Raw genomic sequence first — 18,715 nt, 5'->3', positions numbered from 1 at the left:
AGTAATCAGATATTTCCTATAAGGCTAGGAATTTTTTAAAAATGACTCTGGTTCTTTGATCTTGAAGGGGGAGCTGATGGGCATAGATCATCCATCTTCTGTAACTTCTTCAGGCTGACTCAGGGGCATAAACCTTACCTAGCCAGGAACCTATGGAAATGTATTATACTTTACCAAGGGGTTGTCAGGACTAGTTACTAGTAACTTTACTCCAAACTGGAGTCAATAGTTAACCTTTTAACAATTGCACAGACCACTTCTTGGTAGTATATCATGGTAGTGTTTTAACACTGGTTTGTAAATGCATTTTCCTCTCTGACTGGGGAAACTGAGGATGTTACAATACCTACACTACCTTTGCTGGCCTTATAGCTCAATAAGGACAAGATCTGAGATCCATGAACTTTCTTTCCTGAACAGATGTATCTGCTTAAAATATTCTCTGCCAGTCAGGGCTTTGAGTAGATGCAAGGGGGTTGGGATTTTAAACTATCCCCCATTTAACCAACTTAGCTTGACTACCCACTACCACAGATGACTGGCAAGTGCCTGTCCAGTTACAAAGTAGATAGACATGGGCAATAAAAGGCATGCCTACGAATTACTCTTAAAGGACCTCCGGCTCTGATTAACTTTTGAAAGGCCAAACACAAGTGACTCTAGGATCTGATACCATCTCTGCCATCCAAGCACTGGCTTCCTGCCTCTGGATGCTCCATCACTTTTGTCCCAGGAGTGACTTTTCCATGCTGCTATAAATGCACCTTTGGCATTTTTCTTGGTCCATCGCTGGACTTGGACTCAGGGCCTGAGTGCTGTCCCTCAGCTCTCCAGCTCAAGGCTAGCACTCTCACACTTTGAGCTCTACACAACTCCGTTCCCAGCACTCTGCTGGCTGATTAGAGGCAACTCCTACAGGGACCTTTCTCTGCCTGCCTGTCTTCCAACCTCAGATTTCAGATCAATGAATCTTCCAAAAGGCCACGTTATTCCAATTAAAGCAACAAGGTAGTCCACACAGAAGTAGTTCTTAAGCATGATCTTACCTGGACTTATTAAGGGTCAACATTACACCTGACAAACTTGTTGTAATCGCCTGTCCTTTTCTGAGGGCCTGTTAAAAACTGCTAAAAAAAATCCTACAAACTGGAATAGCAATTAAACAATCATTTTGGCAGCCTTAATTGTTTCTTTTGACCAATTTAAAACAAACATTTAGGGCAACTTTATTTTCAAATCCCATATCTAGAAATCTATTTTTGATCTCTAAAGTCTTTTACCAATCTCAACTTTCACACTTACTCTTTAGCTTGCTCATTGGCATTTGTAGAATCCTGAAGCCTAAGTGTTGTCCATTGCTCCAGGCTGCTGTTACCACTTTCAAATTTTTTTAATCTAGAAAAGCATTCTTGATTTCTAAAGCCTTTTACTAACCTTTGCTTTTATACCTTTACATCAGCCTTTATTTGCATCTCTAGAAACTCTGAAGCCCGGTGGCACTTTGCCTCTGGGCTGCCAGTTTTAAGAGAGCCATTTTTTTTCTTCAGTCCCAGTCACTGCATGAAGACTTTTCAACTCAAATGACAATTTTTCCTTAATGCAAGAATTACAATTACTAAATGAGAAATACTTATCCATTCAGATTTCCAATAAATTAATGAGAAACATTAGCCCATTTTGCCATTTTAACAAAGAGTTAATGAGAGTCTACTTCTATCCCCATTCGTTTAATATATATAAATATATAATAATATATTACTAATATATTATTATATATTAATAAATAATATATTAATATGTGTATATTTTAAAATACTTTCCTGATTATATGTAACTTAAAATATTTAAGAGTCTTACTATTACATCCCAGTATACACATAAAATTCAGTACCTGAATCATTAAACTGATACCCAAAACAATTGTGACAAAAATTCATTCAACAGGGTACACCAGAATAACCAACACAAGAATCCAGACTTAGCATCTTTGTTTTTTTCAATCCATCCAAATTGCAAAATACAAATACACCTTTTATTCCTCCTTTGAGGTTTTCCAATATTAATAATCCATCCTAAGGGGCAGTTTTTGAAATTCTAGTCAAATTCATTTTAACCACCAGGTTTCCAATGTTCTCCTGAAAACAAAAGAGACAAAAGAAAGGCTTGCATTGGCCTGTCCTACAGAACGCCTATCTCCATCCTACTCCTCAGAGCTTGATGAACTGCCTTGGTGCCAGCTTTCCCTCTTCCACCATGAATGGATTCCCCCTTATGGCTGTCCCACCACATGGACTCCCTCCAGGGCCTGTATCACCATGTGGATTGGCTAAGCAGCACCTTTGCCAGATCACCCTTCACTTCTGAGGAAAGGCACACAGGCCCATCCTAGGTTTTTCCTGTCCTTTCCTATTGGCCTCTGACTGAGAAACCCAAGCAGTTTTTTTTTTTTAACAGTGATAAACCTTTACATCCAAATTTCTGACACTTCGTCCCGATTTTTTAAACAAAGAGAAACAATTTCAAGACCCCAATTGTTGAGGACAGCTGTGCCTTTAAGAGGCCACAGCTAATCACCCCAAGTCCCTCCCCTTCTGCCTTTCTGCCCCTGTCACCATAATAAATCCTTCTCCCTGCCCTCTGGGCAGCAGAGACCCATTCAACCATCCAACCATCTCCCAATATCTTTGTCCTGCAGCTCGTGACACATTATGGGGGGCTGAGGAAGGGATTTCGGCATCCACTTCAGCTTAGAGCAGTCAGGTAAGGACACGCCTTACTCCTTCTGCCGGTATGAGGGGTAGGGTGGAGTTTCTTCCATAGATTTGAGGTTCAGGCATTCCCCCGGGAGAAGTGAGGGGAAGGGGTCCTAGAGACCCCAACATTTGGTTATCTCCTCCGGAGAAGTGAGGAGAAGGGGTCCTCAGAGGCCCCAACACCCAATGACTTTTTTTTTTTGCTAAACCAGATAAGTTGATTACAGTGCAAACAGTCTTATGCATTAAGATACTTAATTTTTAAACTGTAAATTTAAGAATCCTTCAAAATCTTTTAGTTACTCTTTAAAACAGTGAAATAGTCCTTGAAAACACTTGGTAACACCAAAACTTGATGAACATTTCAAGTTAAACTTAAACTCATTCAATTTTACATCATACTAACAGTCTTGAACATGTTCACACTCACACATGCACACACACACACATATTCAAAAGATCTTAAAGCATGCAAAATAAACATTGGCCATACATTTTCCAGTGGCAACAGGTATTTTTGCCAATCTTACTCCTGCAACACCCAAATTGTTTTTTTTTTTACATTATTGGCCACCATACATTTATTATAGAAGGAGTAAACATGTCCAGATCTGAACATCTAAGAACCATAGTGTGTAAATAAGTATTGGACATTCTTGTATATGTCTGGATTTTGTCATTTTCTTTATCCTTTATCAATTTTCAGTTCAGAATCAAATGATAAAAATATATTGTATTTCTTTTTTCTCCCTAGTACTAGATATGCTGCTTTTCTCAGGACCTCCTAAGCTGCAGTGCTGAGAATGATGCTTCATAGCTCGGTGGTAGAGTATTTGCATACTTTGCACAAGGTCCTGGGTTTGATCCCAAATGCTACAAAACAACCGTAACAAACCTAAGCTTAATGCAATAGTAACAATAACAGAATGAAACAGTGTTCTGTGTTTAACTGTAAAGAAAATCGTGGTTTAGTTATTTTCCACAATGTAAATTGTTTATCTTTGTGGAAAGCATATTGTATGTAGCTTTGGCACACATGACATCTTTTATGAATAATGTCACCAAGTTAGTCCTTCCCCATATGTAATTGTATAATTAAAAATTATTACAAAACATTTAGCAACACCCAAATTGTAACACAAAACTTTTCACAAATGATTTTAGCATTCTCCAGGCTCATTTTCCAGCACTTGGTAGGTTTAGCCAAACATTTTTGCACACCAAATAATTTTCTGCTGAAGAAGGCTGAGTGGGGGTCACCTGGAGTTAAATGCAGCCCACCCAAAACTTGACTGTAGTCTCTAGCCCAATTTTATCTAGAAGCATTTTCCAATTTTCTAATATTAGCCAGCTGTTTGAACCAGGCTTGCTCAAATTCCATGCACTTGTGCCAGTCATTTTGCCCTTCTTTAGTTCCATTTCGTTCTGCCCTGGCTGGACAGTCTCAGAAGATTAGGATTGTATGTTGCACCTGTTCCAGATGTTGAAGCAAGAATGGTTGTAACCATTAAGGGGAAGTCTCAACTAAATCTTCTCAAACCAGAAGGTATGGGAATTGGTATAGGTGACCATTTCTTCCTGAAGACCAAACTATATTCTTTACTGTACATTGGATAGTGGCGAGATCAAAGGTTCCCTCTGCCAGCCAACCGACCTCAAAGGTTGGCCATTGTGTACTATAGAATTTGATTAGTTTACGCTCCTTAATTTCTTTTACACTTAATGTTTTTCCTCTTTCACGTCTTTAAAGTTGTCAGTCAAAAGAGAGAGCAAGATACTCTCAGTCTGTCTCATTTCTCGATAAAATAGTCCACCAACAAAGGTAGTTACACACAGAAACACACAAACATAAAAGACAGCATGAGATAAATGGTGCCGATATGAGTTGTAAATGCAGCAGCAGCAAAAACACCTGTAAACACTCTCAAGGGGAGAAACAGAAACTACTGGCCCGTCTGTAATTAAGACGGGATTCATAAATGGAACTTCTCTGGAGGCAAGGTAAACTTAAAAAAGGGCAATGCTGGACTCTCACACCGGATCAGTGGGAGCGACCCACTGCATTCAAATTACAAACAGGGGGGACTTTAACCCCAAGAAAAATACAGGGAGGGAAGTGGAATGTCTTCCACGACCCCAGTTGACAACCCACCTCCATGTTCGCTTAGGCCAATGCCAACATTTACCGATACAAGGGGCACTTTAAGCCCCCCCAATACAGGCCAAGACAGACACATAAACACACATAAACAGGACTCACTGATCAGTTTTGGACTCTCTGGTTCTAGGGTCTAGGGCATATTCCAGACGAGCCCCCAATTTTTATGGCCAGATTTTGGGGTTTCCCAAAGACCACCAAGGACACGAAAGTCACTGTTATCACATGAGAGTCTTTATTGCAAGATCGAGCCTGGGCTCACGATCGTCACTGATGAAGTGGATATGAATCAAGAACCCCAACCTTCCATTCAACTGGGATTTTACAGGGTTTTGGGGAATATTCCATGCATCACATCATCACACAGCAAATCATGTCACACTGCAGGAAAGTTATAAAATAATTATTAAGAATGATTGGCCTAATCAATTGCAGGGAGAGGCCTGCTGAAGGTGATTGGCTAGCTTATGGGGTTCGAAATGGTTGGTTTAGACAAATGATCTGGGTAGGGTAGCAAGGTTTTCTCACGAGTCAAGCTGAACTTGAGGGGCCATTTCGAAATTCAGGTATTTCCTGTTACTTCTTGATCTGGGTTGGGTCGTAGGGGTATCACCCCTGTCATACTTAGCTTGAGGGGACACATTAACCATGTTTCAGGAGCACAAAACATACTGGCCACACTCAATACATTTCCTGTGTGTCACAGTGTCTAAAGCATTCTAACTTTAACTGGTCTCTGGTCAAATGAAGTCTATTTGGCTACCTGCATTATTTTAGACTGTATTTTATTCACGCTCTTCACATTGACATGTTCTACAGTTATTCCAAAAAGCTTCAGGCTTCAGGGCCTGGTTTGGCCCAAGCTACAATATAGAGCTGCACCGGCAGCTCAGGTTCTTCAATTCCAACAGTTTTCCATGAGGATTCCATATAAAGAGGCCTCCACAAATGCATCCATATGCTATTGCCATGAAGCAATGATGCTGCTGAAACCAGCAATTACATGTCACTATTTTAAGGTCAATGCCGAAATTGTGTTGCACATTTATACTGTTAGCTTTCTTGTTCAAACAATTTTTGTGTGCTTCTTACAGACATAAATGTGGTTATTTTCATGATGTACATGACGAAGGACAGGTGGAAATAGTGAAATGAAGTGTGAGCATGGGACCCTAAGTTGCTGTAGGAAAAGGATGCTGTTTCTTTTTTTTTATCAGTTACAATTCTCATGGCAACTGTGGGTGACTACCCTGATATCTGCTTTGGGAGTCCCCCAAAACAGGAGTTGTTTAAGAACCTGAGCTGCCGGTGCAGCTCTATATTGTAGACTGGTCCTGACCGGGCCCTGCAGCTTCCTGGAATAACTGGACAAATATCAATGTGAAGAGCCTTAACAAAATGCAGTGTAAAATAATTAAGGTAGTCAGAGAGACTTCATTTGATGAGAGGTCAGTTTAAGTTAGAAAGCTCTAGCCTTTGTGGCACAAAGGAAGTGTATTGAGGTATGGCCAATGTGTGTGGTGTTCCTGAAACATGGTTAATGTGTCCCCGCAATCTAAGGATCATTTGGGTGACACTCTTGCAACCAAACCCAGATTATATGTCTAAATCAATCATTTTGAAGCCCATAAGCTGGCAAACCACCTTCAGCAGGCCTGTTCCCACAGTGATTAGGCCAATCATTCTTTGTGATTATTTTTTAAGTCTCCTGTGATAGGAAATGATTTGAGGCAAGTTGTATGCTGTTTTGGGATTTTCCCGTGATGTGTCCTGATGTGCTGTGTGATGATGTGATGCATGGAATGTTCCTCAAAATCCTGTAAAAACCCTGGTGAATGGAGGGTCAGTGCTCTCGATTCAGATGTGCTGTGTTGATGACAATCCTGCACCCATGCTCCAGCTTGCAATAAAGACTTTCATGTAATTATGGAGGCTTTCCGCCCCTTGGTGGTCTTTGGGGACCCCAAAATCTGAGCATAACATTGGATATTTGGAAACCAAGCATAAGTTGTACAGGAAGCCTCTTGTGAGTCCCTAGCAAGGGCAGGCATAGGCAAGGTAGCTGGCCTGGAAAGGACCAACCTAGGCCTGATAACAGTAGCCCAAGGCAGCTTGACCTACAGCTGCTTGAACTTTACACAAGAAAGAATGAGGTAGACCACTCAGTTGCATGTTTTAGTTAAGGGGGAAAGTTCCAGAAAGGGAAAGATCTAGGGTTAATGACAAAAAATAAGCAGACACAAGTCATACCCAGAACCAAGAATTGTATTGCTTTCATTGTTTTGTTTAACAGAGTTTACTGGAATTGTGATCACTAACAGCAATTCTCCTTTTGTATGTATGCCTGCTTGGCCCAACTTGCCTGACCACCTGTGAGTGGTACAGGTGATTTTTGTCTCTAAAAACCCAATTCTACTGAGACCCAGTGCTGTTTGTTACCATCCCAGTGGTGGCAATCAGATGCTATGCATAGCTAATGAAAGACTACTAGCCCGATTGACAGTGCTGATGACTATTGTCATGGGTTTGAGGCCAACATGGGTATTTGGTATACAACAGACAGTAGACTTCCTATGGGCCAAATATTCATCTGTATGAAATAATTTGGCCAGTGAAGTAACTGTCAAGAGGCTGTCAAGAGGCTGAGCCATGATGTCTAGATTCAATCTTATGCAGGCTGCACTTAAGATCCTGCCAAGTGGTTCAGAGCTCACTGTTGTCCTTGAGGAAGTCTGAGGACATGCTTGACTGAGGGGAAAATCACAATGTCAGATACCACTTTGCTTGTGCCTGAAATCCTCGCTACTCTGGAGGCTGCTATCTGAAGATCATGGTTTGAAGTCAGCTAGGCAGCAAAGTCTATGACACTCTTGTCTCCAATAAACCACCAGAAAATTGGAAGTGGTGCTGTGTCTCAAAGTGGTAGAGTATTAGCCTGGAGCAAACAGGCTCAGGGAGAGTGCACAAGCCCTGAGTGCAAGCCTGAAGACCAAGACATATTAAAATGTTGTGCAGGGCTAATTTTTGTTGATATTTAGTGGAAAGTCTGCTTTGTTTTAGAATGAAGAACTTATGGAAGCATCACTATTCATGTGCAAAGTTCATTGCCTTTGCTAAGACACTTGGGAGATGAACTGGCAGCATTCATCCTGTGAGATGAAGGGTCTCCTAGTTCCACTTTGTGGCTCTCTTAATACTACCATGCTGCTACATCATGCTGCTACCCATCAGGGTACCTGAACACCCTGCTGGGATGGACTTAGCACAAGAGGACAGAACTCACCAGTGTTATGTGTCAGTATGTGAAAACACAGCCCTTCATTAGGACTTAGTTCAAAAGACACTAGGAAGATGGGATAAAGATTAAATGCATATTAAATAGAAGGAACCAACAATATGTCAGAAAAATCATAATAAATTCATATTAATTGAAGCAAAATTTCAAAAAATACAATTATGAGACTGGAAAGTGACTGTAGAATTAGTGCAGATAATCCATATACTAATCCAGAAGTTTAATCTTCACAATGCTTATTTCTACTTCTACGTGGTTTATTCCTGAAGCCATGCAGACAGTTTCTATCTGGCCTTATCAAGATGATGTAGCACTTGGGGAGAAAGATGCAGCCCAGGAGCCCGGCACTGGAGGCCAAGATGGAAAAGACCTCCACAGCCACCATGACCTTGCCCTTGGCACTGTGGTAGACAGGCAGGAAGGCGAGCCACACACTGCAGAACACCAGCATGCTGAAGGTCAGGAACTTGGCTTCATTGAAGGTGTCAGGCAGGTTTCTGGCCAGGAAAGCCACAGTGAAGCTGGCCAGGGCCAGGGAGCCCAGGTATCCCAAGACACAGTAGAAGGCAGTGAGGGAGCCCTTGTTACACAGGAGGATGAGGTGGCCATGTTCAGAGTGTGTTTCTGTGTCAATGAAGGGAGGAGAGGTTCCCAGCCAGATTCCACAGAGAGTCACCTGGATTAGGGTGCAGATGGGAATGATGAAGTTAGGAGCCCCTGACACCAGCAGCCACCTCATCCTTCTCCCTGGAGTAGTGACCTTGAAGGCCAGAACTACAGTGACAGTTTTGGCCAAGACAGCAGAAACAGCGACAGTGAATGCAACTCCAAATGTGGTTTGCTGAAGAATGCAGGTAATTGAGTTGGGACGGCCAATAAAGAGCAAGGAACAGAAGGAACAGAAGATGAGGGAGATGAGCAGGATGTAGCTGAGAGTTGGGTTATTTGCTTTGACAATGGGGGTGTTGTGATGTTTCAAAAAGACCCCAAGAACAGCTGCTGTGAGTGTAGATAAACTAAGAGCCATGCAGGCCAAGGCCATGCCCAAGGGTTCCCCATAAGCCAGGAAGCTTGCAGCTCTTAGGAGGCACTGGTTTCTCTTTGTGTTGGCATACTCATGATCTCGGCACTTCACACACTGCTCCATATCTTGTAAGGAAGTCAAGTAAGTATTTGTGAGTTTGCACTACTGAAAAGTCAACTAGACATTCCTATATAAAGAGAATTCTGACATGTGAATATATAGTAGAATTAAGTAAACATTACTGTTTATTACCAGACATGTTGAGTATTACTTTTATGTCTTCATCATGTTCTGGACAAATGTTCATATTTTAGTCTGATTTCACCTGTTTTACCTGCATTTATAATAAGATATTAGTTATTGCCATTTCTAATAGCCTATGAATAATTTTCTGCACCTCTTCAATGTACCCTAATTCTCAGACTTTAGTGCAAAACTTAAACCCTTCACTCAAAATTGTGGACAGTGGGACAGGGAATGTGGCCTAATGGTGAGTGCCTACCATGCATGAAGCCCTGAGTTTGGTTCCTCAGCAAAATATATAAAGAAAAAGCCAAGGTGGCACTGTGGCTCAAGTTTTAGAGTGCTAGGCTTGAACAAAATGAAGCCAGGGACAGTTCTAAGGCCCTGAGATCAAGACCCAGGACTGGCAAAAAAAATTGTGGACAGTGAAGCTTGCACATTCCTTCATGTCTCTGTACAATAAAAGTAAGAAGACTATGGCCTTCTCTTTACCAGTTATAGTTGCCTCTGGTACTCACCAGTAGGAAGCAGATAATCAAATCCTTTGAAGGAATAAAATTATGCTATGTAAAACACCTGTACCCTCTTCTAATATGCTCAACCCTACCCAGAGCATTTGCTCTGTTCCAACAAATGGTCTTTGCCCTAGGCACTAAACATCTGCAAGTTCTGTGTTTCCTTTGCAGTTGGAAGTTGATTTTGAAGAAGATAGAGTCTTTGATCTTTCAAAGGTTTTGCACTTAATATGATAGAGGTTAAATATATATTACTGAATAGTTGAGTAATCATACTTACAACAGACTAGAATAAAATAATCCTATAAGTAAATCAGAGCCCAAGATTTTCTTTTCAAGTAGTATCAATTTCTGTGGCAATTAAATTACTAAGTGAGGGAGTGAAGAATTTGATTTTGCACGCCTAACACACAGTGTTTGCATTGACTTGCACGGATTGGGGATACTAGGACAGTGAGTTCTCTCTTCGCAGTGAACTTACTTGTCCCATTAGCCATCTCATTCTCTGAGCAAGGGGTACAATCAAAGCAACAGGCGGCCTTTCCCTCCTGACGGGATTTCCTGAATCCAGGACCACAACTTATACTGCAGACAGAGTGGGGAGTCTGAGGAAAATCAGATGTATATGAGTAACTGTTTACACATGTGTAAAATGCTCCAAAAACCTATTGTTTTAAATAGTAGAATATTAAGCATATTATTTCTGTACATACACATTCAGTCAGTGAGTTGGATGCTGTGATAGATTGCCAATCACATGATTACAAAAGGCTTATGAACTCTAGACTGGATGTGTAGCCTATAGAAATATTGAGAATTGTGGGAACTTTAAAAATAGAGTTTCACGGTGAGAATGTATGTTCTAGTGGCCAGCATGTCATTGCATGCTGTCTCCTACTCACCCATGAAATAGTGAACAGCAAGAAGTCAGTATCATCTTTGAAACTTGAACAGTATGCTGAAAGGTAGAGAATAGACCTCCCTTTATAGTTTATATGATCCCCATACACATCATAGGATCTGAATTTTTCAATGGCCATTAGTGAGAATCTTCTGACAGATTCTCAAGGATTCCTCTCACCAAAGATGACTAGCAGAACAACTAACCCTGGAATGAAACCTCCACAGAAGGAAGCAAAATTAATCTTGCAAACACGTAAAGTGATTCCTTGTGTACTTTGTCACAGTGTTCACCATTTGTTAAGCAATATGCAACTTTTATTTTATGACTCTATTCTGAAATAACATTTAGATACTGTTAATTTCCTTTTTTATCTTTTGGTGCTGGTTTTGGGGAGTGATCTCAGGGTATGTTCATTGCCTTGAGCACTTGTTTTTGCTCAAGGTTAGTCCTCTATGACATGATCCACAGTTCCACCTGAGGTTTTTGTTTGCCAATTGAGATAGGGGTCCCAAAGACTTATCTGCCAGCAGGAGATTCAAACAGATCTGTAATGTTGGGTTTGAGGATGTCTTCCTATTGAGCAGATAGGATTGCAGGAATGAGTCCTAAATAATCAGCCCTGATTTTATGGTGGTTAAATGAAGAGTCTCACAGAAGTTCCTGCATGGAATGCCTTCAATCCGTAATATTTGTATCTCAGCTATGAAAGTACCTATTATTTATTGGAGTAGGTTGGTGGAGTGCAAACAGATATACAGTCTAAGGGTGAATTTTCCTTATTTTTATGTCCTTAGGATAATCACAATTCAATCCCACCCACCTCTGTAGATGCTATGGTCCAGTGTATCATTTCTTCAGATAAAGAGAGTTGATTAGTATATGGAGAAAACTTTCCTACTTTCACCTCCAGGTGAAGACTTTGTGGGAAATTCCAAATATTCACAATGTCATACTCTGCCTCCAATTTCCTTTTCTCATCCCAAATCACCTGATCTCCAGCAGAATTGTGAAATTGTATGTTCTTTAGAAAAGGGTGCAGCTGAAAGAGAGTCACCATCTTATGGTGAAGCCTATCCCAAGTGAAGGCAGAAAACTTGAAGAAAATATTTCCTGATGGGGTTTCATTTTTGATTCAGAATGCAGCAATAGCAGAGTCACCTAATGAAGTATCCCTGAAGAAAATCTATGCAGGAATAAAATGTATCCTTCTGAATCCTGGTCACTCAACAAAGGGATAAAGTCTTTTCAAGAGAAACACAGTCCATCTGAATAGTCACGAATGTCATGGTTCTCAGTTGCCTATCTACAGTTTGCCATAATCACTAATTCTATGAATGTTGCCACTCAGGAGCTGCTAAAATTTAATACCTAAAGTACAATAAAAATAGATCCCTTAGGTAATATATGGACAATTCTATTTAGTAGGTTTTCCTTTGCTATTACAAATATAACTTATAGGGAAAAGTTAAATTTACAGATTTCATAATATGTGCTTTGAATATGTTGAGGCCATCAGTAATTTGACCAGTTTCTAAAACACAGAACTTGACCCTCATTATCTCCTGCTTTTCCTTAAGAGCATGAAGATACATGTCCAGAGGAATTCCCATATATTGAACCCGATATTATTTCTTGGGTTTTGGAAAAATAGTCATCTAATTCTTAAATTTCATATGGGAAGAAAACTATGTAGGAAGTGACTTTATTTATGGGGTGTGCCATCCAACACAGAAGGCCTTACCTGTGCAGGAGAAGGCACTGTCCCTTTGCTCTTTCCCATGGTTTGTACTTCTGCTTGATGAAGAAGCATCTCATGGAGAGCATGGGCCACAGCATACACAGCGTTGTATATATTGTAACTGTCCACAGACAAATTCGTGTCTAAAATGTGCCGAGGCAACCAATCCAAGGAGGCATTGTGAGCACAGTTCTCCCATGTTACACAGTCAGATTCAGAATTAGAGCAATTAAAAGAGACATACCACACCTGAGCAAGGAAAGCATCTTCAGGGTATTTGGAAGGGTTCACTGCCTTGACAAACTCTGTGAATCCAGAAACATCTGGGTGATGGTGTGAAAACATGAGAGGTACCTGCGATGATCCTAGCAGGAAATAATCCCTACTCATTGTCAAATCCCACTGTGAATTCACAATACAAATTTTGCCTTTTATCGACAATTGCAAAACAAGTAGCAATTCATTATCACCATATATAATGAGGACATTTGCTGATGATTTGTTAACCTGGTTTTTAACTGCCTTCAGCTTTGTTTTATTGGACACAATATTGTTCGGGAGTGCTAGCTCAAAATCTACACAGACTCTGTTCTTGGCCATCTCTTCTTTCAATTCAGAAAGAAACCACAAGCCATTTTCGTCCTCTACGTTTAGCAGACCCACCCAGTTCCATCTTAAGTGAAGCAGTAAGGAGACCATGGCAGTGGCCATCGATGTGTCCTTTCGGCCCATCTGATAGAGAGCAGGAAATGTGTTATGGTCGCTCAGGACTTGAACAAAAGGCCCAAAGGAAAGCTAAAGGGATGAAAATTGGATGTTTCAAGAATGATAAGATTTGAAAGCATCATAACCTCAGTCATATAGTATATACAGTAATCAGTTGAAATAGGTGGAATGTAAGTTTTCTTTCAGTTTTTGAAAAAAATGTGCTTTTAATCACTGTACCAGCTGTCAATTTTTTTGTACAATGCCTCTTGATCTTGGTCATTATTTGAATCAGCTCCTACCATTGATATCAACATTGCACATTTCCTGACTTTCCTAGTAGCATTTTCACATATGTACACTGAATATTATGGTCTATTTGCTCACCTACCTACTCCCTATTCCTCTGGTTCTTCCCTAATTTCCTTAATACCTATGTCCTGCCGACAAAATGTGCTTCATTTCCTTCTTGTGTTAATTCTTTATATGGCTAGTTAATTAAAGAAGTTATGTCATGGAATTACTTCCATATATAAAGATATATTTACATATCTACCCTACTGTGAACATTAATCATATATATATACATATATATGGACATGTGTGTGTTCTCTCTTTCATATTGCATTATCATGTTTAGATTTACTTTTCACATATGATGGAACACATGCCCCTTTCTATTTCTGAACTAGACTTAATTCAACATAATGTCTTACACGTGGGTGTACGGGTGTGTGTGTGTGTGTGTAAGTTGTGTGCTAGAACAGAGGAATGAACTCAGTGCTTCATGTACTGTTTTTCATTTTTTTCATGAAGGCTAACCCTTTACCACTTGATCTCCACATTACTTCTCACATCTTGCTGATTAGAAATAATTTTCATCAATACCTAGGATTCTAGATGTGAATCACTAGCGCAGAGTTCAACATATCTGTGTACTTTAAAGTTACTTTCCATTAATTTATTTTTTAAACAAAATTATTAATAAGGTGCAAAACTTTAAATAAGCCTGTTTTCTCAAATTCTTAGATTTTTATATCTCAAAATTTCATAGTATCACCAATCCAGTGTCTTCCTCTCCTCCTCTAACACCTGAAAGGTCAACAAATTAAACATTTTTAAATATTACTCCACTCCTTCCACTCTCACCTGTGGAAACCTATAGAGGCTCAGCAAAGTCCCAAACTTGGCAGATGTTATTGCTGATGGTCCTGTAAGTACTGCTGTATACTTGCTGTGTCCCATACATATGTAATTGAGAGTGTTGTTCTTCCCAAAGAGGCAAAGAATGGCACTTTTTAATTCATTCCCAACATCTAATTCAAAATTACAGAACTCAAACCCCAGCGTCAAATTATGTAAAAGATGAGGGTTTTTGTTGATCTCTTCAATAGCAAAAGTCAAGGCCAAAATAAACTGGTAGTTCTTGAAGATAAACCTGTGTAACAACCATAGAAATGTAAAAGGAGTATTTCCAAACTTCCAACTTTAGTGAATTGAATGCTTGCTTTGCTGCCAATGAATATGCCAAAACATTATGCCAAATTGGAGTAGAATGTGAATATAAAGTCTTCTGCTTATAGATGGTATTAGGAAAGGACATGAAAGAAATTTATCTTGAGTGAGATTCAGAAACTTACTTCAGCTGAGAAAGACCTTGCTTAGTCTCCATTATCAAAAGCACCAAAACAATAACTTGTCCATGAAACATGGGATAGACTTACATGAGACATCAAATATTCTATTGTCTTTGTCTTCGCGGAACTAGCTGTAGGTATATGAAAAATCTTTTGGGTCACCCTCTTTAAGATATAGGGTTCTATGTCAGGCAAGTCTAACAAATACCCAATTTAAGGTAATCTTTCAGAAGCAAGGTCTGATTGAAAGAAGGTCCTATAGCCTGCTCTACTCACAGACCCAACATAATGAACAGCTAGCTCTTCCTGAGATAAAACCAAAACAAGAGCTCAAATATCACGGGAGGGAATTCTATTCTTATTTATGTAACAACCTAAAAAGGATGCAGCCAACTCGAAGTAACTCATTATGGACAGAGGAACCTTCTACACAGGGAATGACAAATAAATTATGAACAAGCTTTACATGGAAATCTCCAGTACGCCATGATAAATACCATGGTATACATGATAAAATACCAGTGTAAAAGGCATGGGCCACTACCAGGTTCCCAATATTTTTAGACTGAGATCCGGGAAATACAAGAAAACAAAGGAGTAAGGAGACTGAAAGTACTTTGTTTTCTCTGTTATGTCTGTATGTGCAGTGGTGTGTGTTTGTGTGTGTGTCTGTATTGTGTGTTTGTGTACATTCTAAAGAAATTAATCTGAAATCATCACATATTCTTTGAAAAAGGAAACAATGGAATCAAGATGGAAATACAAATAAGATGATGAGTTTGTTCTACATATACTGCATGCATACCCAAAACTCTACAGTGGAAGCCTACGATGTTGTAAATAACTTCTAAACAGAAGAAAATAGTGATATTGAAGAAAATCTAATTGAACATACACATACGGAGGAGTAAACTGAAAGCAAGACTTAACCCTTGAGGAAAAGGTTGACTACAGTATTTAATAAAGCAAATACTGATGGTTGAGGCTTGCTTTTTTAATGGTTGAGAATGCCTAAAAGTAATAATGCTTTTCCTAAGAAATGCATGAAGTTCTACCAGTAAGTGCTTGAGTGGGTAAAGGAATAATATCTCAAAGCCACAGGACAGGTTGATGCCAATAAACTCTCCTATCAGTGGCCCTCAGTGAGTGTAAGCAAGTGCCATCCATGCAAATGCACCCTAAAGGAAACCAGGAGTATCTATATAGCACCTCACATCCAATAGACTGTCATCAAAGGAACAAAAAGTGACATGTCCAGAACAGTATGTTGAAGTGAATGAATATACAAGATGAAATAGAAATTTTAAATATGTATTTACACATTATACAACCACTGAACTATGGTTAGCAGACTTGAAGGTAGTCCTTAATACAATAATAGCTGAAGATTTAATGGAGTGATGATGGAGAAAAAATCAACAGGGAGGCACCAGAATTAAATTTCACACTAGTTTAGGAAAGCCTGACACCCACCAACAGAAAAGTTCATCCAACTTCTGAATAAAACTTCTCTCATCAACATACTAATGTTCTCCAGGAGAAATTCTGAGATGGGACACAAAGTAACCAGATTTTTCAAATGTTGAAAGTGTATGGAGCCCTTGCAGACACACACTGTGGTAAAGCTAGAAATTAACAAGGAAAATATACACATAACATGAAATTCAAATGAATTATTCATCAATCATAAGTAAATAGTATCATACTAACTAAAAAGTTTGCAGTTTAATGAAATGATTAACACATGGTAAAGTGAATTGTTTTTCCTACACAAATTTCAAGAAATATACAGACCACTGGAACAAATGAAACTGAAAACCAGATGGATATTGAAAAAGGAGGAATAAAAGAAAACTGTAAACTTTCTTTAACTCAAGAGGACAGATACTAAACTAAAGAACTTGTACTGCTTCTCAAGGAATGAGAAATGAGGTTATATTTTTTTCTGTACTGTTTGTTGTTCTCACTTTTCCCTCTTTTTTGGGGATGTTCTTTTTTCTTTCTTTTCTTTCTTTCTTTCTTTCATTTATCCTTCATTTATTCACTCTTCCCACTATTTTTGATTTCTCTATGCTTTCTCTAGTGTAAGCTTATCTGATTGGGGAATGGGAATGGAAAGCACAGAATGGAAGAGACAAAGTCAATCAATTTAGCAGTGGTATCTATTAGACACTATTGTAGAAATAAACTGTATAGCTTGGTGGAGAGAGAAGTCAGGATGGGAAAAATGAGAGCATGAGGAAGGGAATGACATTGTTCAAGAGTGTACCCATTTGCTGAGATATGTAACTGTAAACCCTCTGAAACATCAACTTTACACTGAAATTTTAAAGATGGAAAATGAAATAATAAGGGAATAAATGAAAAAAAATGATTCATAGGGAGAGAAAATGTAACAAGCTTTGCTTAAGTTAAGGGGGTAGATATTGGATGATAGAACCTGCATTGCCTCGCAAGGAACTAAAAATAACAAACCTCAGGTTAGTAAAAGAAATGAAGGAATCACGGAGAAGTAATGCAACAAAGGATGAATCAATTCAGTCGTAATCCTCACTTGACACTGCATTGGAAATGAACTTCACAACATGGAGGGAAGGCTATTGTGAGGTTAGGAAGCAGGAGAATATGATAGAGGGGGTAACATTGTTCAAAGAGAAATGGACTCATTGCCTGACTTAGGGAAGTGTCACCTCTCTAGAGATCACCTTTATAATAAGATTTAGATGAAGAAAATGAAAAATAGAATAGGAAAACACAGTAGCAATGATCACTAAAGCAAAGGGTAGGTTCCACAAAAACAAAAGGGGGATAAGACTGAAGTAAAGTCATGAAGATCTTACCATCAGTGAAAGAAAGAGCTACATGGAAGGAAACCAGAGTCCTCTAATACTAGCAAGCAGAAAAATCACTAAAAAGAAGATGCAAAATAAAATAATGAACCCGTGATTTTTGTCTTGCATAGGAATGGGAGATCAGGGTTGAGCATTCATGTGTGCAACTTGACTTCCCTCAGACATAGCCCATCTTGAGTACAGACCAGTAAAAGGAAATAAAATGATGAGATACTTACTTCTTTTCCTTCTCATGCTCAGGAGCATCGTTGTTACGGGTATGGACTCTCAAGATAAGGAGAGGGAAATACGCAGCAATCATCACATCACCGTCCATGTGCACACGCTGCTTCATGGTAGAAAAGCAGCTAGTGGCAGCCAAGGACCCGACAGGGAAGAGAAGCAGGGGAAGAAGTGCAAAAACGAAAAGGCACATCCGTGAAGCTTCTGTCACCATGAAATTGTAGCTGGTAGTGAGGCCCACTGTGTCATATACGTATATCCATATATATTTTTATAGGTGTGTGTGTCTTTTTATTGACAGAGAAATACACTTGTAGCCCACCTTTCATGAAGCCTCTTGTGAATCCCCAGGAAGAATGTGTAAAACCCTTTCCTGGGGCTCTGCAGCTGCGGCATAGCATGCAGGAGAAAAACACGACTTGGACAACATGTTTGCACATTCCTCTTCTTTATCCCAAGTGCCATGATTTCCTGGGATGAAGTTAGCTGTGATGTTTTTGGTGCAATGTCTCTGTCAAGAAAACTATGTGTATGAAAGCCATTTGGGATGATGCAAGTGGATTACACCAGAGGATAGCCTGTCAGACATACAGTGAACCAGTCACACAAAAAAAATCCTTTGCACAGAAAAATCAAATAAGGAAAGTTATTAGGGCATCATACACAGAT

The 18,715-nt window shown here is 39.5% G+C and overlaps 1 protein-coding gene across 1 annotated transcript in view; it reads right to left on the bottom strand.

The window, feature by feature from the left end:
• LOC125342795 (vomeronasal type-2 receptor 116-like) overlaps positions 1-18,239 on the bottom strand; it is a 46,419-nt gene extending 28,180 nt beyond the window's left edge. The window contains exons 1-5 of the mRNA XM_048335102.1: positions 18,043-18,239; positions 14,485-14,773; positions 12,634-13,425; positions 11,713-11,931; positions 10,470-10,593 (exon numbers count right to left, since the gene is read on the bottom strand). Coding sequence (XP_048191059.1) covers positions 10,470-10,593; positions 11,713-11,931; positions 12,634-13,425; positions 14,485-14,773; positions 18,043-18,239 — 1,621 coding nt within the window. The remainder of the gene's footprint in view (positions 1-10,469; positions 10,594-11,712; positions 11,932-12,633; positions 13,426-14,484; positions 14,774-18,042) is intronic.
• Positions 18,240-18,715: the final 476 nt, after the last annotated feature.

The sequence above is a fragment of the Perognathus longimembris genome, chromosome 27, assembly GCF_023159225.1.
Source record: "Perognathus longimembris pacificus isolate PPM17 chromosome 27, ASM2315922v1, whole genome shotgun sequence".
Taxonomy (NCBI): Eukaryota; Metazoa; Chordata; class Mammalia; order Rodentia; family Heteromyidae; genus Perognathus; species Perognathus longimembris.
Note: the sequence above shows the minus strand (reverse complement) of the source record. Positions and strands in the feature narration are given on the sequence as shown.